General features: G+C 47.0%; 2 protein-coding genes across 3 annotated transcripts in view; one reads left to right on the top strand and one right to left on the bottom strand.

Moving 5' to 3' along the window:
• The window catches only part of capn9 (calpain 9), an 88,724-nt gene extending 68,194 nt beyond the window's left edge, over window positions 1-20,530 (top strand). Inside the window, exons 16-20 of the mRNA XM_070884822.1 lie at window positions 8,412-8,480; window positions 8,579-8,657; window positions 10,242-10,358; window positions 16,286-16,344; window positions 17,877-20,530. Of these exons, the coding sequence (XP_070740923.1) occupies window positions 8,412-8,480; window positions 8,579-8,657; window positions 10,242-10,358; window positions 16,286-16,344; window positions 17,877-17,903 (351 nt within the window). The 3' untranslated portion in view covers window positions 17,904-20,530. The remainder of the gene's footprint in view (window positions 1-8,411; window positions 8,481-8,578; window positions 8,658-10,241; window positions 10,359-16,285; window positions 16,345-17,876) is intronic.
• A 1,132-nt stretch (window positions 20,531-21,662) lies between these two features.
• The window catches only part of LOC139267059 (katanin p60 ATPase-containing subunit A1-like), an 83,288-nt gene continuing 78,797 nt past the window's right edge, over window positions 21,663-26,153 (bottom strand). For both annotated transcript variants that reach the window (XM_070884817.1, XM_070884815.1), the window contains exon 12: window positions 21,663-24,908. In XM_070884817.1, coding sequence (XP_070740918.1) covers window positions 24,710-24,908 — 199 coding nt within the window. In that variant the 3' untranslated portion in view covers window positions 21,663-24,709. The remainder of the gene's footprint in view (window positions 24,909-26,153) is intronic.

The raw sequence follows: 26,153 nt of genomic DNA, 5'->3' as shown, positions 1-26,153 counted from the left end.
CCAAATGTTCTGCTATTTCATCTTTAATAATTGATTCCAACATTTTCCCATCTACCGATGTCAGGCTAACCGGTCTATAATTACCCATTTTCTCTCCCTCCTTTTTTAAAAAGTGGTGTTACATGAGCTACCCTCCAATCCATAGGAACCGATCCAGAGTCTATGGAAAATGATCACTAATGCATCCACTATTTCTAGGGCCACTTCCTTAAGTACTCTGGGATGCAGACTATCAGGCCCCGGGGATTTATCGGCCTTCAATTCCATCAATTTCCTTAACACAATTTCCCGCCTAATAAGGATTTCCTTCAGTTCCTCCTTCTCACTAGACCCTCGGTCATCTAGTATTTCCGGAAGGTTATTTGTGTCTTCCTTCGTGAAGATAGAACCAAAGTATTTGTTCAATTGGTCTGCCATTTCTTTGTTCCCCATTATAAATTCACCTGATTCTGACTGCAAGGGACCTACGTTTGTCTTCACTTATCTTTTTCTCTTCACATATCTATAGAAACTTTTGCAGTCAGTTTTTATGTTCCCAGCAAGCTTCCTCTCATACTCTATTTCCCCCCTCCTAATTAAACCCTTTGTCCTCTGCTGAATTCTAAATTTCTCCCAGTCCTCAGGTTTGCTGCTTTTTCTGGCCAATTTATATCCCTCTTCCTTGGATTTAACATTATCCCTAATTTCCCTTGTTAGCCACGGTTGAACCACCTTCCCCATTTTGTTTTTACTCCAGACAGGGATGTACAATTGTTGAAGTTCATCCATGTGATCTTTAAATGTTTGCCATTGCCTATCCACCGTCAACCCTTTAAGTATCATTTGCCAGTCTATTCTAGCCAATTGACGTCTCATACCATCGAAGTTACCTTTCCTTAAGTTCAGGACCTTAGTCTCTGAGTTAACTGTGTCACTTTTCATCTTAATAAAGAATTCTACCATATTATGGCCACTCTTCCCCAAGGGGCCTCGCACAACAAGATTGCTAATTAGTCCTTTCTCATTACACATCATCCAGTCTAGGATGGCCAGCTTTCTAGTTGGTTCCTTGATATATTGGTCTAGAAAACCATCCCTAATATACTCCAGGAAATCCTCCTCCACCGTATTGCTACCAGTTTGGTTAATCCAATCTATATGTAGATTAAAGTCGCCCATGATAACTGCTGTACCTTTATTGCATGCATCTCTAGTTTCTTGTTTGATGTCCCCAACCTCACTACTACTGTTTGGTGGTCTGTACATAACTCCCACTAGCATTTTCTGCCCTTTGGTATTCCGAGCTCTACCTATACAGATTCCACATCATCCAAGCTAATGTCCTTCCTTACTATTGCATTAATTTCCTCTTTAACCAGCAACGCTACCCCACCTTCTTTTCCTTCCTGTCTATCATTCCTGAATGTTGAATACCCCTGGATGTTGAGTTCCCAGCCTTGGTCACTCTGGAGCCATGTCTCCGTAATCCCGATTATATCATATTCGTTAATAGCTGCCTGCGCAGTTAATTCGTCCATCTTATTACGAGTACTCCTTGGATTGAGGCACAAAGCCTTCAGACTTGTCTTTTTAACACACTTTGTCCCTTTCAGGCAGTGCATTCCAGATCCTAACCACTCGCTGCATAAAAAAGTTTTTTATGTCGCCTTTGGTTCTTTTGCCAATCACTTTAAATCTGAGTCCTCTGGTTCTCAACCCTTCTGCCAATGGGAACAGTTTCTCTCTATCTACCCTCATGATTTTGAACACCTCGATCAAATCGCCTCTCAATCTTCTCTGCTCCAAGGAGAAGAACACCAGCTTCTCCAGTCTATCCACGTAACTGAAGTCCCTCATCCCTGGACTGTATAACTGCTATCCAAATATCATCCATAATCACAGTACAAGTTGTGTATCGAGCATCATCACCATAGGCAGTCCCCGAAATCGAGGAAGACTTGCTTCCACTCTAAAAGTGAGTTCTTAGGTGACTGAACAGTCCAACAGGGGAATTACAGTCCCAGGGACAGACAATGGTTGGAGGAAAGGGTGGGTGGGGAGCCTGGTTTGCCGCACGCTCCTTCCGCTGTCTGCGCTTGGTTTCTGCATGCTCTCTAATATGTCCTTACTATACAGTATAAATACACACAAGGCCCATACTTGAGAGAAGGTCACTCTGTGACCAATCCTTTATTAGCTAGCACTCAAGTGATGAAGGTGGGTGGAGCTTCCCCTTTTATACCTGAAAGTCCAGGCTAGGAGTGTCTCCCACAAGTTCACCACCTAGTGGTCATTGTTCTCATAGTGTACAACTTAGGTCAGTTTATACATGGGTTACAATGATGGTTGAATACATGACATCACCTCCCCCCCCAAAGTCTTATTGGGATCACAGGTTAAGTCTCTCTGGTGGTTTACGCTCCCTTGTAGAGCGCCTGAGTTGGGGCTCCGGTTGTTGGGCGCTGGCCTGAGTGTCTGCTGTTTGCAGTGCCTCAGGTCTGTCCGGACTGCCCACAGTGACTGGGCTCTCCTCCACTTGGTTCTGGTGTTTGGTCACCTGTGGTGGAGTGAACTCTACGTCGTGTTCTTCCTCTGCTTCTTCTATGGGGTTGCTGAACCACCTTTTTGTTTGATTCACGTGTTTGCGGCAGATTTGTCCATTGGTAATTTAACTACCAGAATCCTATTCCCCTCTTTGGCACCACAGTGCCTGCAAGCCATTTGGGCCCTGCAGCGTAGTTGAGGACAAAGACAGAGTCATTGACATCGATACCTCGCGCCCTCGCATTCCTGTTATAGTAGTCACATTGTGACTGACGCCTGCTCTCGACAATTTCTTTCATGATGGGGTATATAAGGGATAACCTGGTTTTGAGCGTCCTTTTCAGTAGCAGCTCTGCAGGTGGAACCCCTGTGAGCGAGTGTGGTCGGGATCTGTAGGCCAACAGGAGGCGTGATAAGCGGCTTTGTAGGGAACCCCCTTGGATTCTGAGCCTCCCCTGTTTGATTATCTGCACTGCTCGCTCCGCCTGGCCGTTTGAGGCCGGCCTGAACAGTGCCATTCTGACATGGTTAATTCTATTGCCTGCTATGAAGTCCTGGAATTCAGTGCTTGTGAAGCACGGGCCATTGTCGCTGACCAAGACATCCGATAGACCATGGGCGGCGAACATTGCCCGTAGACTTTCTACCGTGGCAGAGGATGTGCTTGAATTTAAAATGTCACACTCGATCCATTTGGAGTAGGTGTCTACTACAATCAAGAACATTTTTCCCATGAAAGGACCTGCGTAGTCCACATGGATGCGTGACCATGGCTTAGCGGGCCAGGATCAGGGGCTAAGGGGGGCTTCCCTGAGCGCATTGCCCAGCTGGGCACACGTGTTGCACCTGAGAACACAAAGTTTCCAGATCTGCTTCTATCCCTGGCCACCAAACGTGTGACCTGGCAATTGCCTTCATCATGACAATGCCCAGGTGCTCATTGTGGAGTTCTCTGATGAACACCTCTCTGCCCATCTGGGGCATGACTACACGGTTTCCCCACAGTAGGCAATTGGCCTGAATCGAGAGTTCATCCCTGCGCCTGTGAAATTGTTTAAATTCCTCAGGGCATACCCCGTACGTGGCTGCCCAGTCCCCATTCAGGACACATTTCTTGACTAAAGACAGCAGTGGGTCTCTATTTGTCCAGACTTTAATCTGACGGGTTGTCACAGGTGAGCTGTCGCTTTCGAAAGATTCAACAGCCATGACCATCTCAGCAGCATGCTCGGTAGCCCCCTCAGTGGTGGCTTGCCTGCTGAGTGCATCGGCGCAGTTTTCGGTGCCCGGTCTGTGCCAAATTATATAGTCATAGGCAGCTAACGTGAGTGCCCACCTCTGTATGCGGGCCGATGCGTTTGCATTTATGGCCTTGTTGTCGGCCAAAAGGGATGTTAGGGGTTTGTGATCTGTCTCCAGCTCAAATTTCCTGCCAAACAGGTACTGGTGCATTTTCTTTACTGCATATACACATGTAAGCGCCTCCTTTTCTACCATCCCGTAGCCCCTTTCTGCCTGGGACAGACTTCTGGAGGCATAAGCTACCGGCTGTAACTGACCCTTGGCATTCACATGCTGCAACACACACCCGACCCCATAGGATGATGCATCGCACGTTAAAACAAGTTTCTTACATGGGTCATATAGCGTTAACAGATTGTTGGAGCATAACAAATTGCGTGCTCTATCAAAAGCCCTTTCCTGGCTGTCCCCCCAGACCCATTCGCGACCTTTGCGTAGGAGCACATGTAGCAGCTCTAACAGCGTGCTCAATTTGGGAAGAAAGTTACCAAAATAGTTCAGGAGCCCCAGGAACGAACGCAGCTCCGTCGTGTTACGGGGTCTGGGTGCTCTCTGGATCGCTTCCTTCTTGGACACAGTCGGTCTGATCCTGTCTGCTGCTACCCTCATCCCCAGGAATTCTACCTCTGGAGCTAGGAAGACGCACTTCACCTTTTTCAGTCGCAGACCTACCCGGTCCAGTCTGCGTAGCACCTCCTCCAGGTTGTGGAGGTGTTCTTCAGTATCGCAACCCGTGATGAGGATGTCGTCTTGAAAAACCACCGTCCCTGGAATCGACTTGAGGCTTTCCATATTTCGTTGAAAGATCGCGGCGGCCAAGTGAATCCCGAACGGGCATCTGTTGTACTCAATGGGGACTGGGCAGCCACGTACGGGGTATGCCCTGAGGAATTTAAACAATTTCACAGGCGCAGGGATGAACTCTCGATTCAGGCCGATTGCCTACTGTGGGGAAACCATGTCGTGATGGGGAAACCGTGTCGTGATGGTGGTCAGCTTCTTCGACTCACTTGCCAGCTCCTGGGTCATGTAAGCTGAGATCAGGTCGAATTTTGAAAAAAGTTTGCCACAGGATAGCGTCGCAAAGAGGTCCTCCGCTCTCGGTAGCGGGTACTGGTCTTGGAGTGACACCCGATTGATGGTGGCCTTGTAATCACCACATATCCTGACCGACCCATCCGCCTTGAGCACCGGCACAATCGGGCTCACCCAGTCACTGAATTCGACTGGCGAGATGATGCCTTCCCTCAGCAGGCGGTCCAATTTGCTTTCTATCTTTTCCCACATCATGTACGGCACCACTCTGGCCTTGTGGTGTACTGGTCTGGCGTCCGGGTTTATGTGAATCACTACCTTAGCCCCCACGAAAGTGCCAATGCTGGTTGAAATAGTGAGTCAAATTTGTCCAGGATCTGTGAGCATGATACTCGCTCCACAGAAGAAACTGCATTGACATCGCCCCATTTCCAGTTCATGACAGCAAGCTAACTCCTCCCCAGTAGTGCGGGACTGTCCCCTGGGACAATCCAGAGTGGCAACCTGTTCTCCGAATCTTTGTGGGTCATGACTACCGTGGCGCTACCGGAATAATCTCCTTTGTGTATGTCCGTAGCTGTGCGTCAATCGGCGATAATTCTGGCCTCCTGGCCTTGGACGCCCACAACTTGTCGAACTGTTTGATACCCATCAGGGACTGGCTGGCCCCCGTGTCTAGCTCCATTGATACTAGGATGCCATTGAGGAGCACTTTCATCATTATCGGTGGCGTCCTGGTGTATGAACTGTATATGTGCTCCACATGAACTCGCTGAACTTCAGCTTCCAGCGATTTCCCTCAGTGTTCATTTGGCCTCGTAGGGCTTACATCGGGCCTGTCCTCCTTGTACATCAACCTGGCTGCAGGCATCCTGCACATACGCGCCAAGTGACCGCTGACGTTGCAATTTCTGCAGGTGTATTGCTGATATCTGCAAACTCTGGCTGGGTGTTTGCCTCCACACCTCCAACATGAGCCATTGTTGGAAACAAAAGGTCCATTACCAGTCGATCGTCTCTGACTGTCTCTGTAACTGTCCTTAAATGCACCATTGACAGGTGTTGATGGCCCCATTACTGGCCGCATTGTCCATTGCGATTGCGTGAATCGCCGTTCAGCTAGCCATTGTCTCTGTTGAATTCCCCCTTTGGGTTCGACTACATGCTCGGGCATGTCCGATTGCCCCTGTCTGCCTGGAGAACTGTGTGCCGCGTTAACAATGTTGACTCCCTGTCCATTTGCTGCATTTAAACCAAGATTTTTGTCAAACATCATTCTGTCTCTTCCTTCCCTGAGATAAAAGTCTGGGCCATCAAGGCCGCCATTTCCAGGGTCAAGTCTTTGGTCTCAATCAGTTTCCTGAAAACCCCAACGTGCCCGATGCCCTCAATAAAAAAATCTCACAGCATCTCTGCTCTGCATGCATCTGGGAACTTACATAGGCTCACCAGTCGCCGGAGATCTGCCAGGAAGTTTGGAACGCTTTGCCCTTCTCGCCACCAGTGCATGTAAAACCGGTGTCTCGCCATGTGCATGCTGCTCGCCGGTTTAAGGTGTTCCCCGATCAACTTACTGAGCTCTTCAAACATCTTGTCCGCCGGCTTCTCTGGCGCTAGGAGGTCCTTCAGGGAGTACGTTCTGGATCCACAAACCGTCAGGAGATGAGCCCTGCGTTTGTCGGCTGACTCCTGCCCCAACCATTCCTTAGTGATGAAATTTTGCTGTAGTCTCTCAATAAAATCATCCCAATCATCCCCAATACAGTACCACTTGTCTGTGCTGCTAGTGGCCATGCTTGCGTGGTTTAAATCCATTTCTCGTCGGTAATAATATGTCCTTACTACACAGTATAAATGCACATGAGGCCCATACTTGAGAGAAGGTCACTCTGTGACCAGTCCTTTATTCGCTAGCACTCAAGTGATCGTGGTGAGTGGAGCTTCCCCTTTTATACCTGAAAGTCCAGGCTAGGAGTGTCTCCCACAAGTTCACCACCTAGTGGTCATTGTTCTCACAGTGTACAACTTAGGTCAGTTTATACGTGGGTTACAATGATGGTTGAATACATGACACTCTCGGTGACTAAACTCAAGGTGCTCAGTGCCCTCTCAGCTGCACTTCCTCCACTTAGGGCGGTCTTTGGCCAGGGACTCTCAGGTGTTGGTGAAGATGTTGCATTTTATCAAGGAGGCTTTGAGGGTGTCCTTGAAATGTTTCCTCTGCCCACCTGGGGCTCGCTTGCCGTGTAGGAGTTCCATGTAGTATAATGCTGGAAAGTGTGAGGTCATGCACTTTGGCAGAAAAAAATCAAAGAGCAAGTTACTATTTAAATGGAGAAAGATTGCAAAGTGCTGCAGTACAGCGGGACCTGGGGGTACTTGTGCATGAAACACAAAAGGATAGTATGCAGGTACAGCAAGTGATCAGGAAGGCAAATGGAATCTTGGCCTTTATTGCAAAGGGAATGGAATATAAAAGCAGGGAAATCGTGCTACAGCTATACAAGGTATTGGTGAGGCCACACCTGGAATACTGCGTGCAGTTTTGGTTTCCATATTTACAAAAGGAAATACTTGCTTTGGAGGCAGTTCAGAGAAGGTTCACCTGGTTGATTCCGGAGATGAGGGGGTTGACTTATGAGGAAAGGTTGAGTAGGTTGGGCCTCTACTCATTGGAATTCAGAAGATTGAGAGGTGATCTTATCGAAACGTATAAGATTATGAGGGGGCTTGACAAGGTGGATGCAGAGAGAATGTTTCCACTGATGGGGGAGACTAGAACTAGGGGGCATAATCTTAGAATAAGGGGCGGCCCATTTAAAACTGAGATGAGGAGGAATTTCTTCTCTCAGAGGGTTGTAAATCTGTGGAATTCGCTGCCTCAGAGAGCTGTGGAAGCTGGGTCATTGAATAAATTTAAGACAGAGGTTGACAATTTCTTAACTGATAAGGGAATAAGGGGTTATGGGGAGCGGGTGGGGAAGTGGACCTGAGTCCATGATCGGAGTAGCCAAGATCGTATTAAATGGTGGAGCAGGCTCGAGGAGCCGTATGGCCTACTCCTGCTCCTATTTATGTTCTTGTGTAAGTAGAGCGCCTGCTTTGGGAGTCTCATGTGAACTATGCGGCCCGCCCAATGGAGCTGGTTGAGTGTGGTCAGTCAGTGCTTCGATACTGGGGATGTTGGCCTGGACAAAAACACTAACGTTGGTGCGTCTGTCCTCCCAGGGGATTTGCAAGATCTGGAGACATCGTTGGTGCTATTTCTCCAGTGATTTGAGGTGTCCACTGTACATGGTCCTCTACATGAGCATGCAGTGTATGACAGTGTGCAGCAATTTCCCAAAATGTGTGCGAACAAGTTTATTTTCTGTTGGTAATATTCAGCATTTTTAAAGTGTCTTTAATGAGGAAAACATCGCAGGGGCTGGGCAGGGGAACCAGCTCGGACTCCAATTGGGTTCTTATTGTTCATCAACGGCCAACCGTGAGAGATGCATTATCAGAGTTACAAAACCGAGAGTTATCCCTTGACTTCTTGTCAAACGCAGAAGGACAATGCCAAAGGACTTGGGTTTGAGGAATTTAAGATCTTCTGGAATCGAATGAAGCATTGGAAGGTAAATGGGGCAGTGGAAGGACTCTTGGTGTGGGCCCGCGGTTTGCATGTTAACTCTTCGGCTCTCACTTTGTTTTTCCCATTTTCTCCGGCTGGTAGACTGCTTTCCTGAGGTGCGATCATGACAAATCTAAGACCATATCAGCTCACGAACTCCGATCTGCCGTCAAAAACGCAGGTAGGGAACTAGGGCAGGCACTAGGCCGCTCCTGTCAAAAAAAAAGGAAAAAGGCATGCCTTTGTATAGCGCCTTTCACGTCCTCAGGACCTCCAAAAGCGCTTTACAGCCATTGAAGTACTCTTTGAAGTGTAGTCACTGTTGTACTGTGGGGAAACACGGCATTTGTGCACAGCAAGCTCCCACAAACAGCAATGTGATAATGGCCAGATCATCTGGGTTTTTTTGTTATGTTGATTGAGGAATAAATATTGGCCAGGACACCAGAGATACTGCCCCTGCTCTTCTTCAAAATAGTACCATGGGATCTTTTACATCCACCTGAAGGGGCAGACGTCGGTTTAATGTCTCATCCGAAAGACGACACCTCAGACAGTACAGCGCTCCCTCAGCACTGCACTGGAGTGTCAGCCTGGATTATGTGCTTAAGTCTCCAGAATGCGACTTAAAACCATCACATTCTGGCGGACACCATCAGCAGGAGAGGCCGTTCTTGGGTGTTTGTTGGCGCTCTCCTGAGATCCAGTGCACAGCTTCAATAATTAAAGCAAAGGTCAGGACTTGCAACAACATCACAAAGTTTGGAATCATGGTCCTGGACAAGTGAGTTTGGCACCAATGGCCTCTGGAGAAGTGATCCCAGCCTCACTGGGCTCTGGAGAAGTGATCCCAGCCTCACTGGGCACTGGAGAAGTGATCCCAGCCTCACTGGGCACTGGAGAAGTGATCCCAGCCTCACTGGGCACTGGAGAAGTGATCCCAGCCTCACTGGGCCCTGGAAAAGTGATCCCAGCCTCACTGGGCTCTGGAGAAGTGATCCCAGCCTCACTGGGCACTGGAGAAGTGATCCCAGCCTCACTGGGCACTGGAGAAGTGATCCCAGCCTCACTGGGCACTGGAGAAGTGATCCCAGCCTCACTGGGCCCTGGAGAAGTGATCCCAGCCTCACTGGGCCCTGGAGAAGTGATCCCAGCCTCACTGGGCACTGGAGAAGTGATCCCAGCCTCACTGGGCCCTGGAGAAGTGATCTGAGCCTCACTGGGCCCTGGAGAAGTGATCCCAGCCTCACTGGGCACTGGAGAAGTGATCCCAGCCTCACTGGGCCCTGGAGAAGTGATCTGAGCCTCACTGGGCCCTGGAGAAGTGATCTGAGCCTCACTGGGCCCTGGAGAAGTGATCTGAGCCTCACTGGGCCCTGGAGAAGTGATCTGAGCCTCACTGGGCCCTGGAGAAGTGATCTGAGCCTCACTGGGCCCTGGAGAAGTGATCTGAGCCTCACTGGGCCCTGGAGAAATGCCTTGACAGGGAATTTGAATTTTTAAGCTTTAGTAAAAATCCCAGAATCCTGTAACAGGATTATTCAGCTGCTGTAAATCAGTATCCATGATAGGAGTGGTCCCGGAGGACGAGCAAGGTTATAGCAACATGGTGGCAGCCCCGGGAGGTGTCACTGGGGACTTTGTTTGGGGACACTGCGCCTTCAGTGATGGCCCAACGCACTGGAGTAAAATCCCAGATGTCTCAATGATTTGGTTCTCAATAACTCTGATAGTAATCAAACTCCAACCGTTGTTTGATTTGCAGGGTTTCAGCTCAACAATCAATTACTGCAGTTGTTGGTCCTCCGATACTCGGACATCTACCTACAAGTCGATTTCGATAACTTCCTCCGTTGCATGGTTCGATTGGAGACTTCATTCAGTGAGTATTAAATAGTTAACTGTCGGAATGGTCAACTAGTTAACTGTCGGAATAGTCAACTAGTTAACTGTCGGAATAGTCAGTACCATGTCTTGCTGACCGTGGCAGCCTCCTGATTTTTCAATCGAAAGACTTACATTTATATAGCGCCTTCTCAACCTCAGGACATCCCAAAGAGATTATTAGTCAATGAAGTGCTTTTTTTTTTAAACGTGTAGTCACAGTTGTAATGTGGGAAACGCGGAAGCCAATTTGCGCACAGCAAGCTCCCACAAATAGCAATAAGATAATGACTAGATAATCTGGGTTTTTTTTGGTGATATTGGTTGAGAGATAAATATCGGCCAGCAGTAAATATTAGTCCCCCTGACAGAAAAGTTGACTATTTTTATAATCCGTTCCTGGGATGAGTGTCGATGGCAAGGCCGGCATTTATTGCCCATCCCTAATTGCTCTTGAGAATGTGGTGGTGAGCTGCCTTCTTGAACCGCTGCAGTCCGTGTGGTGAAGGTGCTCCCACAGTGCTGTTAGGGAGGGAGTTCCAGGATTTTGACCCAGCAACGATGAAGGAACGGCCGATATATTTCCAAGTCAGGATGGCGTGTAACTTGCAGGGGAACTTGGAGCTGATGGCGCTCCCAAGCGCCTGCTGTCCTTGTCCTTCTAGGGGGTAGAGGTCGCAGGTTTCAGTTAATGGTGTTGAAATATTCTCTTCCAGTTCACTGACGTCCATTAAAATGGCCCATCTGATAGCCTGAATGTCCGGCGGACCATTGCAACAGTCCCATCAGTGGGACCCAGAAAACCCTGAGAATCGGCAGGCTTCCTCACCTGCCCTTACTAAAAATCAAACTGACACGACAGGCTTGTTCCATTGCAGGCCTATTTAGCCCAGCCGGTGAACCCACGGAAGCCTAAAAGGTCACGCCCATGGAAATAAAAGGGTTGATTTGACAGTACAGAGCTCCCGGTGATCACCAGGAATGCACATCGGCAAATTACCGGCACACTCTCTGTGGGGTTGAACAGGGATAGATTGAACAGGGATAACAAAAGGACAAGAAATATTTTAGGTCACGCTCCTTGGCTGGTCCCAACTCCATATATCTTTGAGAATGCCTTACCCGCCTTCGGTAATCATTGGGTTAACTAACTATGGGAGCTTTCAGTGACAGTGAGTTAACTATCAATAAGTCTCCACAGATTCTCTCTAAGATAAATTCTTAACAAGCAGCAGAGTATGACATCGAACCTCAGTTTAAACTGTTAAGCAACTTTGTTACACTTTGAATACTCAACTCTAACATCAGTATGACATCTATATACAGTTACGGATCAGCCATGATTGTATTAAATGGCGGAGCAGGCTCGAGGGGCCGTATGGCCTACTCCTGCTCCTATTTCTTATGTTACAGCAGAAATTCAACTACTGCTCAATTTTTAAAAAGAAAGTTGTGATTGAAGTAACTTTTATATATGCCGGGTTTTTTTTGTCTTGTATTCTGTACTAATTGTGGAATGAGATATTGTAGTTCTGCAAAGATTTCAATCCGTTGTCCGCTGCCCAGCTTAGACCATCCTCCTTGCTTTCTTTTTCAATCCTTTGAAAGTTTGTGGAGGCTTGAGTGATCTTCATAACCTTTCAACATGGCTGTGTATATTTAAATGTCATCTCAAACCCTGAAAACAAAGACATTGAATTTTGCAACGTGCTTATTAATGCAGATTGAGCTGGCTTTTTATGCTCTGTGTATAGTGCCTGAATTATATAACATTTTACAGCACAGAAACCGGCCATTCAGCCCAACTGGTCCATAACACTAGTGGAGTATTTCATCATTCCGGATTTCCGGTCTATATTTATAACCTCTAATCCTGTTCAAAGCCACTTTAGTTTTAATCCCGATCAGTAACAGGATTTCCATGTACTTTGTGTGTTATGGGCAGAGAATTCTGCAGTATTTTAAGGTCAATTTCTGCGGCAGTAAATGTAGCTCCTGCGGAAAGATTATCCAGATTCGGTAGAACATCACTAAGTAATCCACAAGTATTTATGTCTCAAAGTGTAATATCCGCATAGAATTACATCGAATGTACAGCGCAGAAACAGGCCATTCAGCCCAACGGGGCTGTGCCGGTGTTTATGCTCCACACGAGCCTCCTCCCACCTCCTCTTCATCTCACCCTATCACCATATCCTTCTATTCCTTTCTCCCTCATGTGTTTATCTAGCTTATCTTTAAATGCATCGATGTTATTTTCGCCTCAACCACTCCCTGTGGCAGCGAGTTCCACATTTTCACTGCTCTCTGGGCAAAGAAATTTCTGCTAAATTCCCCATTGGATTTATTAGTGACTATTTTACATGATCTCAAGTTCAGGACTGCCCCATAAGTGGAAATATCTTCTCTACGTCTACCCTATCGAAACCCTTTCATAGTCTTAAAGACCTCTCTCGGGTCACCTCCTCAGACTTCTCTTTTCAAGAGAAACGAGCCTCAGCCTGTTCAATCTTTCCTGATAGCTCTAACCTCTCAATTCTGGGATCATCCTTGTGGATCTTTTTAGCACCTTCTCCAGGGCCTCTATATCCTCTCTCTAATATGGAGACTAGAACTGTGCACAGTGTTTACAGGGACTGCTACCAGACAAAACCACATGGAACTGCTTCATTTTTTTCCACAGATGTTAAAGGTTACACTTCCCATAGTTATCAGCACAGCAATGGCAGACAGAAGGGATGCCTATGCAGTACAGGAACCACATCCTCTCGGGACACGCGTTTAATGGTGCCTGTTCCACAGAGTGCAATTGTCTATGGGGTGATTGATGCACTCTGCTCTACACGCACATGAAGCTGGGACCTGGAGAGGAAGATACCTCCACACTCAACGCTCTCCTGGCTGGCCTCCCACCTTCCATGCTACGTAAACTTGAGGTCATCCAAACCTCGGCAGCCCATGTCCTAACTCGCACCAAGTCCCGCTCACCCATCACCCCTGTGCTCGCTGACCTATATTGGCTTCCAGTTAAGCAACGCCTCAATTTTCAAAATTCTCATCTTTACTTTCAAATCCCTCCATGGCCTCGCCCCTCCCTATCTCTGTAATCTCCTCCAGCCCCACAACCCCTCCCCACCCCACCCACCCCCGAGATATCTGCGCTCCTCTAATTCTGCCCTCTTGAGCATCCCTGATTAGAATCGCTCAACCATTGGTGGCCGTGCCTTCTGTTGCCTAGGCCCCAAGTTCTGGAACTCCCTGCCTAAGCCTGCCTTGCTTACCTCTCTCCTCCTACAAGACGCCCCTTAAAACATACCTCTTTGACCAAGCTTTTGGTCACCTGTCCTAATATGTGGCGTGTTGTTCAATTTTGTCTGATAAAATTGTGAAGCGCCTTGGGACATTCTACTCTGTTAAAGGCATTATATAAATACAAGTTGTTGTTAAAGGCGCTATATAAATGTAAGTTGCTGTTGCAGTTTATAATTTTCTGTGGCCCGAAACAGAGGACCTGTTTAGACTGCTGGACATGGCAAAGTCCTATAGAAGGAGCACAGTGCTGCCCCCATGTGGTGATCGTGCAGGAACCTTGCTGCAAAGTCCTACCCACCAAACTTAAGCCATATCCTTAAACAGTAGAGCTTCTCTCCCTGCACCCTATCCCTTTTACACGAGAATCACTCCTGTTCCATCTCTCTGCACCTTCTTCAGCAAGCGCTCTGCTCAGAACTCCTTCATGGCAAACGGGCCAAAGGTGGGCAGAGGAAACGTTTCAAGGACACCCTCAAAGCCTCCCTGATGAAGTGCAACATCCCCACCGACACCTGGGAGTCCCTGGCCAAAGACCGCCCTAAGTGGAGGAAGTGCATCCGGGAGGGCGCTGAGCACCTTGAGTCTTGTCGCTGAGTGCATGCAGAAATCAAGCACGGACAGCGGAAGGAGCGTGCGGAAAACCAGTCCCACCCTCCCCTTCCCTCAACGATTATCTGTCCCACCTGTGACAGGGACTGTGGCTCTCGAATTGGGCTGTTCAGCCACCAAAGGACTCATGTTAAGAGTGGAAGCAAGTCTTCCTTGATTCCGAGGGACTGCCTATGATGATGATGAGTATATGTACATCAAGGCCTCGGAGTGGGTGCAGAGGAGAGTTACCGGAACAGTTTCAGGGATGAGGGGCTTCGGTTACATGGATAGATTGGAGAAACTGGGGTTGCTCTCCTCGGAGCAGAGAAGGTTGAGAGGAGATTTAATAGAGCTGTTCAAAATCACGAGGGGTTTTGATAGAGTAAATAAGGAGAAACTGTTTCCATTGGCGGGGGGTTCAGTAATCAGAGAACACAGATTTAAGGTAATTGGGAAAAATCCAGAGGGCGAGATGAGGAGAATTTTACACAGCGAGTTGTTATGATCTGGAACGCACTGCCTGAAAGGGCGGTGGGAGCAGATTCAATAGTAACTTTCTAAAGGGGATTTGGACAAATACTTGAAGGGAAAAGATTGGCAGGGCTGTGGGGAAAGAGCAGGGGTGTGGGACTGATTGCAGAGCTCGTTCAGAGAGATGCTACTGTTACTAACGGGAGACTTTGACTAACGGGGAACGTGACTAATTGGGACTTTAAATTAGATGGGGGGAGGCTGGGGGGCGGAGGGAGGGGGGGCTGATTGGGGGGGAGGCCGGATTAGATGGGGAGAGGCTGGGTTGATGGCGGGGGGGGGGGGAGCGTGGAGGGAGGGTGGGCTGATTGGGGGGGGAGGCTGGATTGATATGGGGGGAGGGGGAGGCCGGACTGCTTGGGGGAGGGGGGTGGAGACGGGGCTGATATTGGGGGGTGGGAGAGGCCGGGCTGATATGGGGGGAGGGGGAGGCCGGGCTGATATGGGGGGAGGGGGAGGCCGGGCTGATATTGGGGGGGAGGGGGAGGCCGGGCTGATATGGGGGGAGGGGGAGGCCGGGCTGATATTGGGGGGGAGGGGGAGGCCGGGCTGATATGGGGGGGGAGGGGGAGGCCGGGCTGATATGGGGGGGGGGTGAGGGAGGCTGGGCTGATGGGGTGGGGGCTGGGCTGATGGGGGTGGGGGCTGGGTTGGTGGGAGTGGGGGCTGGCCTGGTAGGAGTGGGGGCTGGCCTGGTGGGGGTGGGGCTGATGGGGGTGGGGGCTGAGCTGTGGGAGTGGGGGCTGGCCTGGTGGGGGTGGGGGCTGGGCTGATGGGGGTGGGGGCTGGCTTGGTGGGAGTGGGGGCTGGCCTGGGGGCTGGCCTGGTGGGGGTGGGGGCTGGGCTGGTGGGGGCTGGGCTGATGGGGGTGGGTGCTGGGCTGATGGGGGTGGGGGCTGGCCTGGTGGGGGTGGAGGCTGGGCTGATGGGGGTGGGGGCTGGGCTGATGGGGGTGGGGGCTGGGCTGATGGGAGTGGGGGCTGGGCTGATGGGGGTGGGGGCTGACCTGGTGGGGGTGGGGGCTGACCTGGTGGGGCAGGCCTGATGCACATGTTCTGAACCCAGAGATACAGGTAGGTTCAAGCAGAATGTAATCTGGGTGGACTCCGTCCATATTGTGCCTCGGGTGGGTGAAGAGGAATCTGTCCCAATAGACCTGTTTCTGCCCCAGCAACGTTCTGAGACTCATGAGTGACAGGTTTGAGCACCAATTCCAGCAGGAGGCCCCCAGGTTACAGTTCCGTAGCAGAGGGACCAAGACTGGGGAGGGCGGGGATGGGGTGGGGGGATCAGGGATTCACTTCCAAGGGAGCAGATAAGCTTATTTTACTGCTAATGTTTCAAGCCAACTATACAGCAGCTTCCTTTCATTAAATGAAAAGACAACTTCCTGTCCTTTTATGTATAAATGATTGAGATGATGGAAGTTAAATGGATGGTGTGATATGTGCTGTAGTTGCATATTGTTATTGTGTTTTTTTTAAAAAACAGGATCATTCAAGTCGTGTGACACCCGACAGACTGGTGAGGTGACCTTGAACTTGATGCAGGTAAGGAATCATGCCTCAGTCAACAATTTTTAGAACCTAGCTCTGGGAGGGGCATTTCCAGCTGACCCTCCTTTTAGTGCAGAGGCTGGGACCCAGTCCCACCGATTGATACCAAACAACATCAGGACACTGCGCATGGATATGGGAACAGAAAGCACAAAAAGCACCAGGTGCCTGAAAATCCACGGGCCGTACATCCCAGCAGGGGGAGTGTCGGGACACACTGCCAATGTATGTTGGCTACGTCATCTTATTTATCTGTCAATAGTGGGTGGCTGTGCCTCTGGGAGATGGGAGAGGCTGGGAGTCCCAGCAATGGTTGGCTGCTCCAGGGGATGTGTCACGCACAAGGCACCCTCCCCTCCCCTCCCCTCCCCCAACCCCGTCTCCCACCTCCACCGTTTATTTTCACCTCGGTACCTTGTCCCCTAAAATCATTTTTGCAATCCCAACTTTAAAAAAAAGTTCCATTACATTTGCAATTCCCGTTTGATTTCCTGCCTTTGAGTAGTGTTGGTAGAGGGATAAATGGTTTAACGTCTCATCCGAAGGATGACTCCTTTGACAGTGCAGCGCTCCCTCAGCACTGCACTGGTGTATCCGCCTAGATTTATGTGCACAAGTCCCTGGAGTGGGACTTGAACCCACAACCTTCTGACTCAGGAGGCAAGAATGCTGCCCATTGAGTCAAGGTGTTGCCATTTGACACACTCCTTCTTGTGATGGTTAGTGATACCATTTCCAGCTGCAGGTAAGATGAGAACTGATCCTATCGAGAGTCATTCTATGGCTGTTGAAGGTGGCAACCAATCCCGCTCGGTGTTTGAAGGCAGCACTGGCTGAGTTTAATTTTAACACTTCACATTCCCCCCATGCCCCCCCTCCGTCCCGTTGCCCCCATCCCCCATGAAGGTGCAACCATCATTGGGATCCCATTATATGGGGAACTGTACAAATGACATTGCTTTCCATCAGTCTGCTCCATGGGATATTGATGCAGCCGACACGCTTTCCAATTTCAGTTTCTATGATTTGTGCCTGGTCAGTACCCTGTCCTTGTGTACACTCAGTACCCTGTCCTTGTGTACACTCAGTGCTCTGTCCTTGTGTACACTCAGTGCCCTGTCCTTGTGTACACTCAGTGCCCTGTCCTTGTGTACACTCAGTGCCCCGTCTGTGCGTACGCTCAGTGCCCCGTCCTTGTGTACACCCAGTGCGCTGTCCTTGTGTACACTCAGTGGCCTGTCCTTGTGTACACCCAGTGCGCTGTCCTTGTGTACACTCAGTGGGCTGTCCTTGTGTACACTCAGTGGCCTGTCCTTGTGCCGAGTCAGTGCCCCATCCTTGTTTACACTCAGTGCCCTGTCCTACTGCCCAGTCAGTGCCCTGTCCTACTGCCCAGTCAGTGCCCTGTCCATGTAGTCTGGTTGTTCCTAACTTTTTAATTTTAGCTGCAGATATTTCACTTGGATGTAAAAATACCAACTGAGCAGGATTGATCTCACTCCATTTAACTTGTTTTGTTTTAACAGTGGCTCTGCCTGACCATGAACTTTTGACGATCAAACCGGAGGTCCTCGCGCTCCAGTGCATTCCACCACCAAGTGATCTTGATTTCTACATTCGAGGGGTTTTATATGTAACAGGATGAGGTCCTATTCTCTGTATTCGGTCACTTTTATTGTACTCTAATATATCTGCTTGTCCTTGCTGGAGGTGTTTAGGAGAGCACACCTTTACTGACTGTTGCTTTCGGGATATTATCTGCTCCGCTGGGTCCCATTCCTTCATTCTGAGGCTAGTACTTGCAGACACTCACATGTGTTCTGAGAGTAGAACAGTCCATCATGCAACTGGAACATGGCACATTACTGAGCTAAAAATAGTCAGGCCATCCCTTGGTACCTTAACTCTCCCATTGAAGCCCATCCCTTGATACCATAACTCTCCCATCGAAGCCCATCCCTTGGTACCATAACTCTCCCATCGAAGCCCATCCCTTGGTACCATAACTCTCCCATCGAAGCCCATCTCTTGATACCATAACTCTCCCATCAAAGCCCATCTATCTAGTACATTAACTCTCCGATTCCGATCCCTCTGAAACTTTAAATCTCTCATCAAAACCCCTCATCCCTCTGGTATATTAACTCTCCCCTCAAACTTCAACCCTCTAATATATGAAGCCCCCCTTTGTACCCATCCCTTCAGACATTAACTTTACCATTGAAGGCTGTGAAAGTTGCGGCAGATACTATGTCAACATTGAAGATTAAGTTGGACAGGTGGATGAAGGAAAAGTAGATAAAGGGATAAGGGTATTGAGTAAATACAGACCTGGACAGGTTGGACCAAATGGCCCGTTTCCATATTGTATTGTCTATGTATTTCTACATAATAACTGAAGCCATCTCGTACTCTAATCTCCCATTGGAACCCATCCATCTAGTACCTTAACACATCCATTCAAGTTTGCCGTACTAGTATATTAACTCACCCCTCTGGTACATTAATTCTCCCGTCATTGCATCTAATTGCATGTTCACAAACCCTAACTTTCTGCCTTCTTTCCCTTACTTAAGAGGATTATTCCAAACATTTCTCCCTTTCTGTTTATCACTAATTGTTTACCTGACAAACACCACGATCATCTGTTGAAAGGTTGAAAGATTCATTCTCACTAGCACAGGAAGCTGTTGAGGTGAATAGTATAGATGCATTCAAGGGGAAAGCTCTAACCACATGAGGGAGAAAGGAATAGAAGGATATGCTGAAGAGGGGTGGGAGGAGGCTTGTGTGGAGCATAAACACTCCCACAGACCAATTGGATCGAATGGCCTATTTCTGTGCTGTAAATACTATGTAATTCCACATTATTTAATTTCCAAGAGTTTTGTCTTTTAGTGGCAAGTTCTGCTTGGCATATGAATCTGGTTTTATAGGCATACAAGTTAACTTTTGGAGAAAGGTACACATAACAGCTACCACGTACAACATGTTTAAGGTAGATGAGGGAGGCTGTTAATGTTTTACACAGACTTATAATATACACTGGATGTACAGTCTGGTTTCCATTCAGTTTTCTGTGAAGGTGCAGTATAGATCAGTCCATGTTCTCTAACACCTCTATACATCACTGAGTGCATCACAGTTTACACTCTTGTTACAGAAGCTCACAAGGAACAAAATGAGCAAGAGCTCAAAAACAAGTGTTTTTTTTTCAAAAGATCAAAATTGGTCCTGCTTATGCCCATCTTCTGCTAATGGAGAGGTAACTACCAGCGTCTGAACTGCAACATGCCTTTAAACCATTTGATGCAAAATCTGCGCCCAGCTACACATGGCCAGAAACAGCCAGACCAGCGCACGAATGGAAGGAATGAAAATGCTCTCGCTATTGGAAATAATAAAGGGAAGACCCAAAGAATTTTAACACATATAATCCCTTCCCCTTCCATTCTACCTCATCCACGTATTGATGTTGCCTTGTCCCAATGCTGTCCTGTGCCAGTGACATGTCATACCATGCTAGTGCCAGTGCTCTGCCAGCTTTGTGCTGTGCTAGTGATGGTTGGCTTGAGAACAAATCGTTAAAAAAATAGTTTATTACAGCCAGTCAACCATTTACAGGTACAACGTCTCAAATCCGGCAACCTCGGGACAGAGACTGGGCCGGATTTAGGACAAGAAAATCAAGAGCGTACATATGCTACCGAGACAAAGTATTAATGCTGGCGTGGGTCAGGTCAGGTCGAGGGTCATTCGGCAAGGCTTGGACCGATCGCACGCCATTTAAAACACAGCGGTGAAGCCGCTAACTAGTCCAGCCTGACGGTTTTTGGACAATAATTCCAGATTTTATTTTACTGATTATCAAATGGGATTTTCTCAAATGTCCGGTTTTCAGACAACTGGATTGGAGACGTTGTACCCGTATTATAAATTGGCACAATCCCAGTCTAACGTTATGGTCTGCATTTCTCTCACCACATTTCCAAATGCAGTGTTTACTTCACTGTTTGCTACATGTTAATGAATCACCAGTGAAATCCAACAAAAACTCAACTGCCATTCACCCGGAGACGTGAAACGGTTTCGATGTCGATTGTTAAATCTTTGGTTCAGATTCTGATCTGCATCTTGTACTGTTTAAAGCAATAATGGAAATAAAGTGTGTCTATTGTCAGTACTGTGTCTGACTGTTTCCTGTCTCATCACTGTCTGCTTTTCACAATCAGTAGTCTGATGTCCTAATTAAAGACTTCTGCACCACCCATTCTTTTTATTGGGAATCCAAAACTAGGGCCATTAATATAAGATAATCATGAATAAATCCAGTAAGGAATTCAGGAGAAACCTCTTTAGCCAGAGTGGTGAGAATATTGAACTCGCTTCCAGAGGGAGTGGTTGAAGCAAATAGTATAGATACATTTAGGGGAAAGCTGGATAAGACTTGGGGGAGAAAGGAATAGTCTATGCTGATAGGGCGAGTTGGAGGAGTGGAAGGAGGCTCATGTGGAGCATAAACAACAGCACAGACCAGTTGGGCCAAATAGAATATAAAGCAGAGAAGTATGTAATCCCTCCTTTGTAGCTGGGATGTGTTGCTTGTGATGGTTAGTCCTTGGGCTGAGTTGGTTGGTGCTCATGAAGGGAGTTGCTTTTGTCCTTTTCTATATCAGACCCCAGTGCCCAGAGATCAAAGGGAAATACTGCAGCACTCCCAGGGAGTAAACCGAGCCCCCTTCCTGGGTAATCTCAGGTTACACTTCAAACCTGTACCTCCAGACTGTCTTTATTCTCAAACAGCTGCCAAATAACATTGCTTTAGGATTCAGCAGCCAAACCAATTTATTGATCAGTACCAAGTGAATAAAAGCACTCACCTGCCAGATATTTTTTACAAGTAGGGTTTCAAGCACCAGTAACCATGTAACCAGGGCTCCTGTACCTGCGGCATTATAAAGTCACCACTCGAGACCCAGACTAGTGAACTTTGCACCAAGAGTCTCCCTGATGTTAGGGGAAGGACAGTCAGGGCCAGTAATGTCCAAAGTGCATTGTCAGTCTTTATGGACAATCCGCCATGATAGCCGTCCCAGAGACCCAAAAATAAATCTCGGACAATTTCTGGATTAGTTGGCAGGAGGGGCAAAATGGCCACCTCCTGTTGTATGGAAGAGCAGCGCTGTTAGTGGCCACGATATCCAGTGGCTATATTAAAAGCAGCTTGTGAAAAGCCAGAGCAAGTCAATTAGATCATCAGAAGCAAACTAGTGGCATGTAGGACTGCTTCAAAAACACATTCAACTCTTCAATCAGAGAAATAAATGCACAGCAAGAATGTGTGCAGCCGTTGTCCTTTTATTTAAGGCAGTACATTACAAAAAGAGTAAAACACATTTCCAGAATTGAAGTACAAATTTTTAAACTTTGTCTAAAATCTGTGATAAAATACTCACATTTTGGAGCACACCTTAATTAATTTAAATTACAGAGAAAGGGGGAATTGGAAAGTTGTTGATGCAAGTGCTGAGAATTGTTTGAATATCTAACTGGTACAGACATAATGGTTGTTCACAACTCAACATTTTATGGTTAGGGACTGTCAAATATGCAGATGGATAAACCGCTTGCAGCAAAAAAAACGGATTTTTCAGAGTTTAAAACAGAAACTGCTTTTATCCGATGGACATTCTTTCAGTTTCTACAGCACTCGGATTCTCCATCTCTCCCTCCATAGGCTTGTTTTAACACCGGTTCAGCATCTCTTCATAATCCCTAAATTCCATTTTGTAATCATCTTATACAAAGTAATCTGGTTGTGCATGCAAAATCATAATTGAAAAATCAACCTCAATTCAGTTCTTGACCAATAAAAGCAAAGTAATGTGCAGAAAATGTGAGAAGAACATACACTAACCTCAGGCTCTGGGGGGAAAATAACTGTTATATTTGCTTCTAAGCACATATCTGCCTCACTGCTATAACACAAGGCAGCAATTGTGAAGTGCACCTTCGATGTTTTGCTTGACAGAGGGAGAGTGCTAATCAATGGAAAGGCAAAAGGACAAAGAAAAAATATGTAACATTTTTCCCCACTTCCAAATATAACGACAAGCAGACCAAAGGACTCTCATATACAAGATTCTCAGGCCCAAAACTTCAGGTCAGTTTGAGGTTCAGTAACAGAGGGTCAGGACAGTCATGCTTAGTAACAGTAAAAGCATAGAGTCCTTCACAAACCCAGTAAGTGGCCACTGCACAAGTGGAATGAGCTCAAATCGCTCACAAAACAATGCTGGCTTGCTCAGGAGTGTGACATAGATACATCCACTAAAATACCCAAAATATTCATCTTGTAGCAATTTACCTAAAGCCCTGAGCCCAATTAAATCAAACTAGCTAAACTGATTTAATTATTTTGTCCTATCTGCACACAGAAACCAAATGGGAGAAACATGAAGTAGAGAATCAAACTATCACATTAGGATTTCTGGAGAAAAATGACAAGCACATGACACCTCAGTGGATTTACGTGGCAACTGTGGAAACACGTGGATGAAGTTTCTCCACTTGGCACTGTAAGCCTTCAAATATGCCGGTGAAGAAATGGGATCACTCTGTGCCCATGGTGGAATGTCTTCCGCCTGGGAATAGGGGTGGTGTCAATCCAAACTTTCTCTGCACCCAGAAGAATCATTCCTGTTTAACTGTTGCTTGCAGCCAAAATCATTTTCTGCAGGCTGACAGATCCGGTTAAGCCAGTGCTGATTCTGATGTGGTAATGTGATGCAGGAATTTAAACCAACAAGACCAGGTGGTGGGGTGCCAACTATTGGCGAGTATTTGACCTGGTTAAAAGCCAGGAACATGCACAGACTCTCGGCTGCGTGGATTGCCAACTTTTTATTTTAATGGCTGTAAAATAAAAGTGGGAAGCGCATTCCTGGACTGCTGATTTATGCTGCTGGCCATGAGGCTCCCGCCAGCAGTAAAGATGTATACAATCACCCCACAATTTGAGGGAAACTTCCTTCAGGATTTAAACAGAGATAAACAGAAAGTGGTAGAAGGTGAGTCAATTTTTTTCTGATGTGGGAAACAACAAAAAGATCTGCTGTTAGTGAAGAATGAGCCCTTTCATACAGATGAGGAAAGATCAGCTGAATGCTCAGGCAGTCAGGCAATGTGCCAGATGATATCCTCCCTTTGGAACAACATCAATATCCCATCTACGCCTGTTGACTGAATAGACTCAGGATTGTAACTAGTGATTCTAGCTTTATTCACTGATTCGGAGACGAATGTTATGGATGATGGAGTGTATAACCGGTCAGTACAATCCCATAGTGTGTCTGCACCTCAGGAAATGCAGAGATTTGACTGTTTGCTCACATGCCTTGCCCAGGTTTCTTGTTTTCTTGGAGATTGTTCTTCTGTACTTTATGGAGCAATTTCATGTATAGGAAGAATCAAAGCTACAAGATGAAGGGAGGAAAGGAAGAGAGTAAAGGAAAGAATCGGGGCAGAAAAGGAGAGCGAAGGAACATGTGAAAGAAACAAGGCGGGAACGAGCAAGAACAAGAGTAAAGGAAGAAAGGGAGGGAAAAGAAAAATGGCACAATTTGATCTTCTCAATGTAGTCATTGCTGCATGGAGTATGCACTTTTAAGATGTGTTTTAAAGAATTTGTTTATTAGAAATTAATCCATTACAAAAATGATTAAGAGGGAAGCTCACCATCAAAATCCAATTAAAAATATTAATTCAAAGAATTCTGATTAATGCTCAGTTGCTTGATTTTGTCTTGCCTGTTCCTTTTAATTCTATTCAAAAGTGACAACAGCTGACTAGCCTGAATGAGGTTGGTGGTGTTGGGGAGCTGAATTAACGGGTATACTTGAGCTGCAGCACCCCTAATGGTTATATCTAGTTATTCACAGATAGTTAGCACTTCCATTTCCTTCAGCATCAGCCATAAATATCAATTCATACTGGCAGACTCAAACTTTGCTAGCAGACATTCAATAAAACTATTCATGGACAGAGAAAAACATAACCATGTCAGAATTAAATAACATTCTTTGCACTTGTTGATTTTTTTTTAAACAGATCCTTGATGGTGAGAATCTCCAGTATATTTTACTTTGGTTTCTCAGTAACTCCTGTTTAAATAAAAATATCCTAGAAAGTAAAAAGTCAAAGAAAGAAAGGAAGGATTTTATGACAAATGGCTTTTAAATAGGGCACTGAAGGCATCATTTTTGACCTGTGGTTTAAGAAGTCAGTCTTCTTTCTTACCTGAGTGAACCCAATAATATTTAAGCTTGTACAGTACTAACTAAAATGTGTTTCACATTGATCAATAGGAACCAAACTCCGCAATCCATTTCTCATACTTCTCAAGGTCTGAAGCAGAAACGGACTTTGAAACTTTTTTCAATGCCATTCCAAAGTCTTCCATGGTTGTCGGCATCTGCAACTCATCCCTGGAGATGTTTCTTATTTCCTCAGGAGTTAGTCCTTGGATGCGACGCCGCATGGCCATCATGGAGGCGTCCCTGTAGAAAAACAAACACAGAATATGGGGTATGAGCACACGAATGGACTATGACTACAAGTGGAGTATCAATACAAGAACAGGAGTGGGTATCAGAAGCATCTGACCTGCCCACTTCACCCTCACATCCAACACCAAGTGCAAAGAGCTCTTGGATTTTTTTGTTGGATTGAGACCATCCATGCACCCCCACTGCTTCCCCTCCCAGCCCCCACCTGCTCCTGAACACTCCCAATTCTCCAACTACTCCAGCCCTGATCCCCACATTCCCCAGTTTCTCCCCGCCTCCCATCTCCAAAGTGCTTTCTGCCCTCCTTTTAACCCCACGAGACCCAGCGCCTGATCCTTGAACCTTTCCCATTCAGCATCTCTGCTCAGTCCCCATCTAGCTGACATTATCTCAGGTGCAAAATCTCTCCCTTTTAAAACCACTGGCATCCTCAAAACATTCACCCCTAACCTATCCTTCCCCGACTACCACCCATTTCTAGCCTACCTTGTTTTCTCAAATGCATTGTTGCCCTCCATTTCCATTTGTCTCAAAAATCCTGATTTGCACAATCTAGTTTCTGCCTTGCTCACTGCGCCAAGTGCTCCTTCCACCTTGTCCTCCTCAAGGTCACTGCAGAATTTAATACCATATACCATGCCTTCCCCCTCCATTCTATAGCTCCTTGCATTGTTCTGCTATCTATTCAAATAGAGCCAATGCATCTCCAGCAACAGATTCTCTATTCACCCCTAGCCACCTCCGGCAGCCCCTGCACATGATTCTACCCCAGTTTTCTCCTCTTCATCTACAGGTTACAACATCCACAGACACAGGTGATACCCATTCCATCCACCTCTGTACAGCAACAGGAGGATGGATTGGAAACTATACTTATGAAGAGATTTGAAGCTTTGAGACTATTTCTACTGGAGCTGAGAAGATTAAGGAGATATGATAGAGGTTTTTTTTTTAAAAAACATAAAAGATTTTGGGGGCTTAAAGAACGACCATTTCCACTAGTTGAGGAGTCAGTGAGGAGGGATCATCATGTTAAAACTGTCACTGCAAGTGGAGGGAGAGTGAGGGCCTTGGTGTCTGCTTCTCTGCCTATTACCATTTCTGAAATGCTTTAAGGCTTTAAGGTGCTATGTAAATGCAAGGTATTGTATCAGTATAGGAATAGGACTTGAATACACAAGTTAGATCAGAGTATGAATGAGGTATGAGCACGAGGGGAGTATAACTAAATAACCG

The sequence above is a fragment of the Pristiophorus japonicus genome, chromosome 7, assembly GCF_044704955.1.
Source record: "Pristiophorus japonicus isolate sPriJap1 chromosome 7, sPriJap1.hap1, whole genome shotgun sequence".
NCBI lineage: Eukaryota > Metazoa > Chordata > Chondrichthyes > Pristiophoridae > Pristiophorus > Pristiophorus japonicus.
The sequence above is the reverse complement of the archived record's forward strand: the minus strand, read 5'-3'. Positions and strand labels throughout refer to the sequence as shown.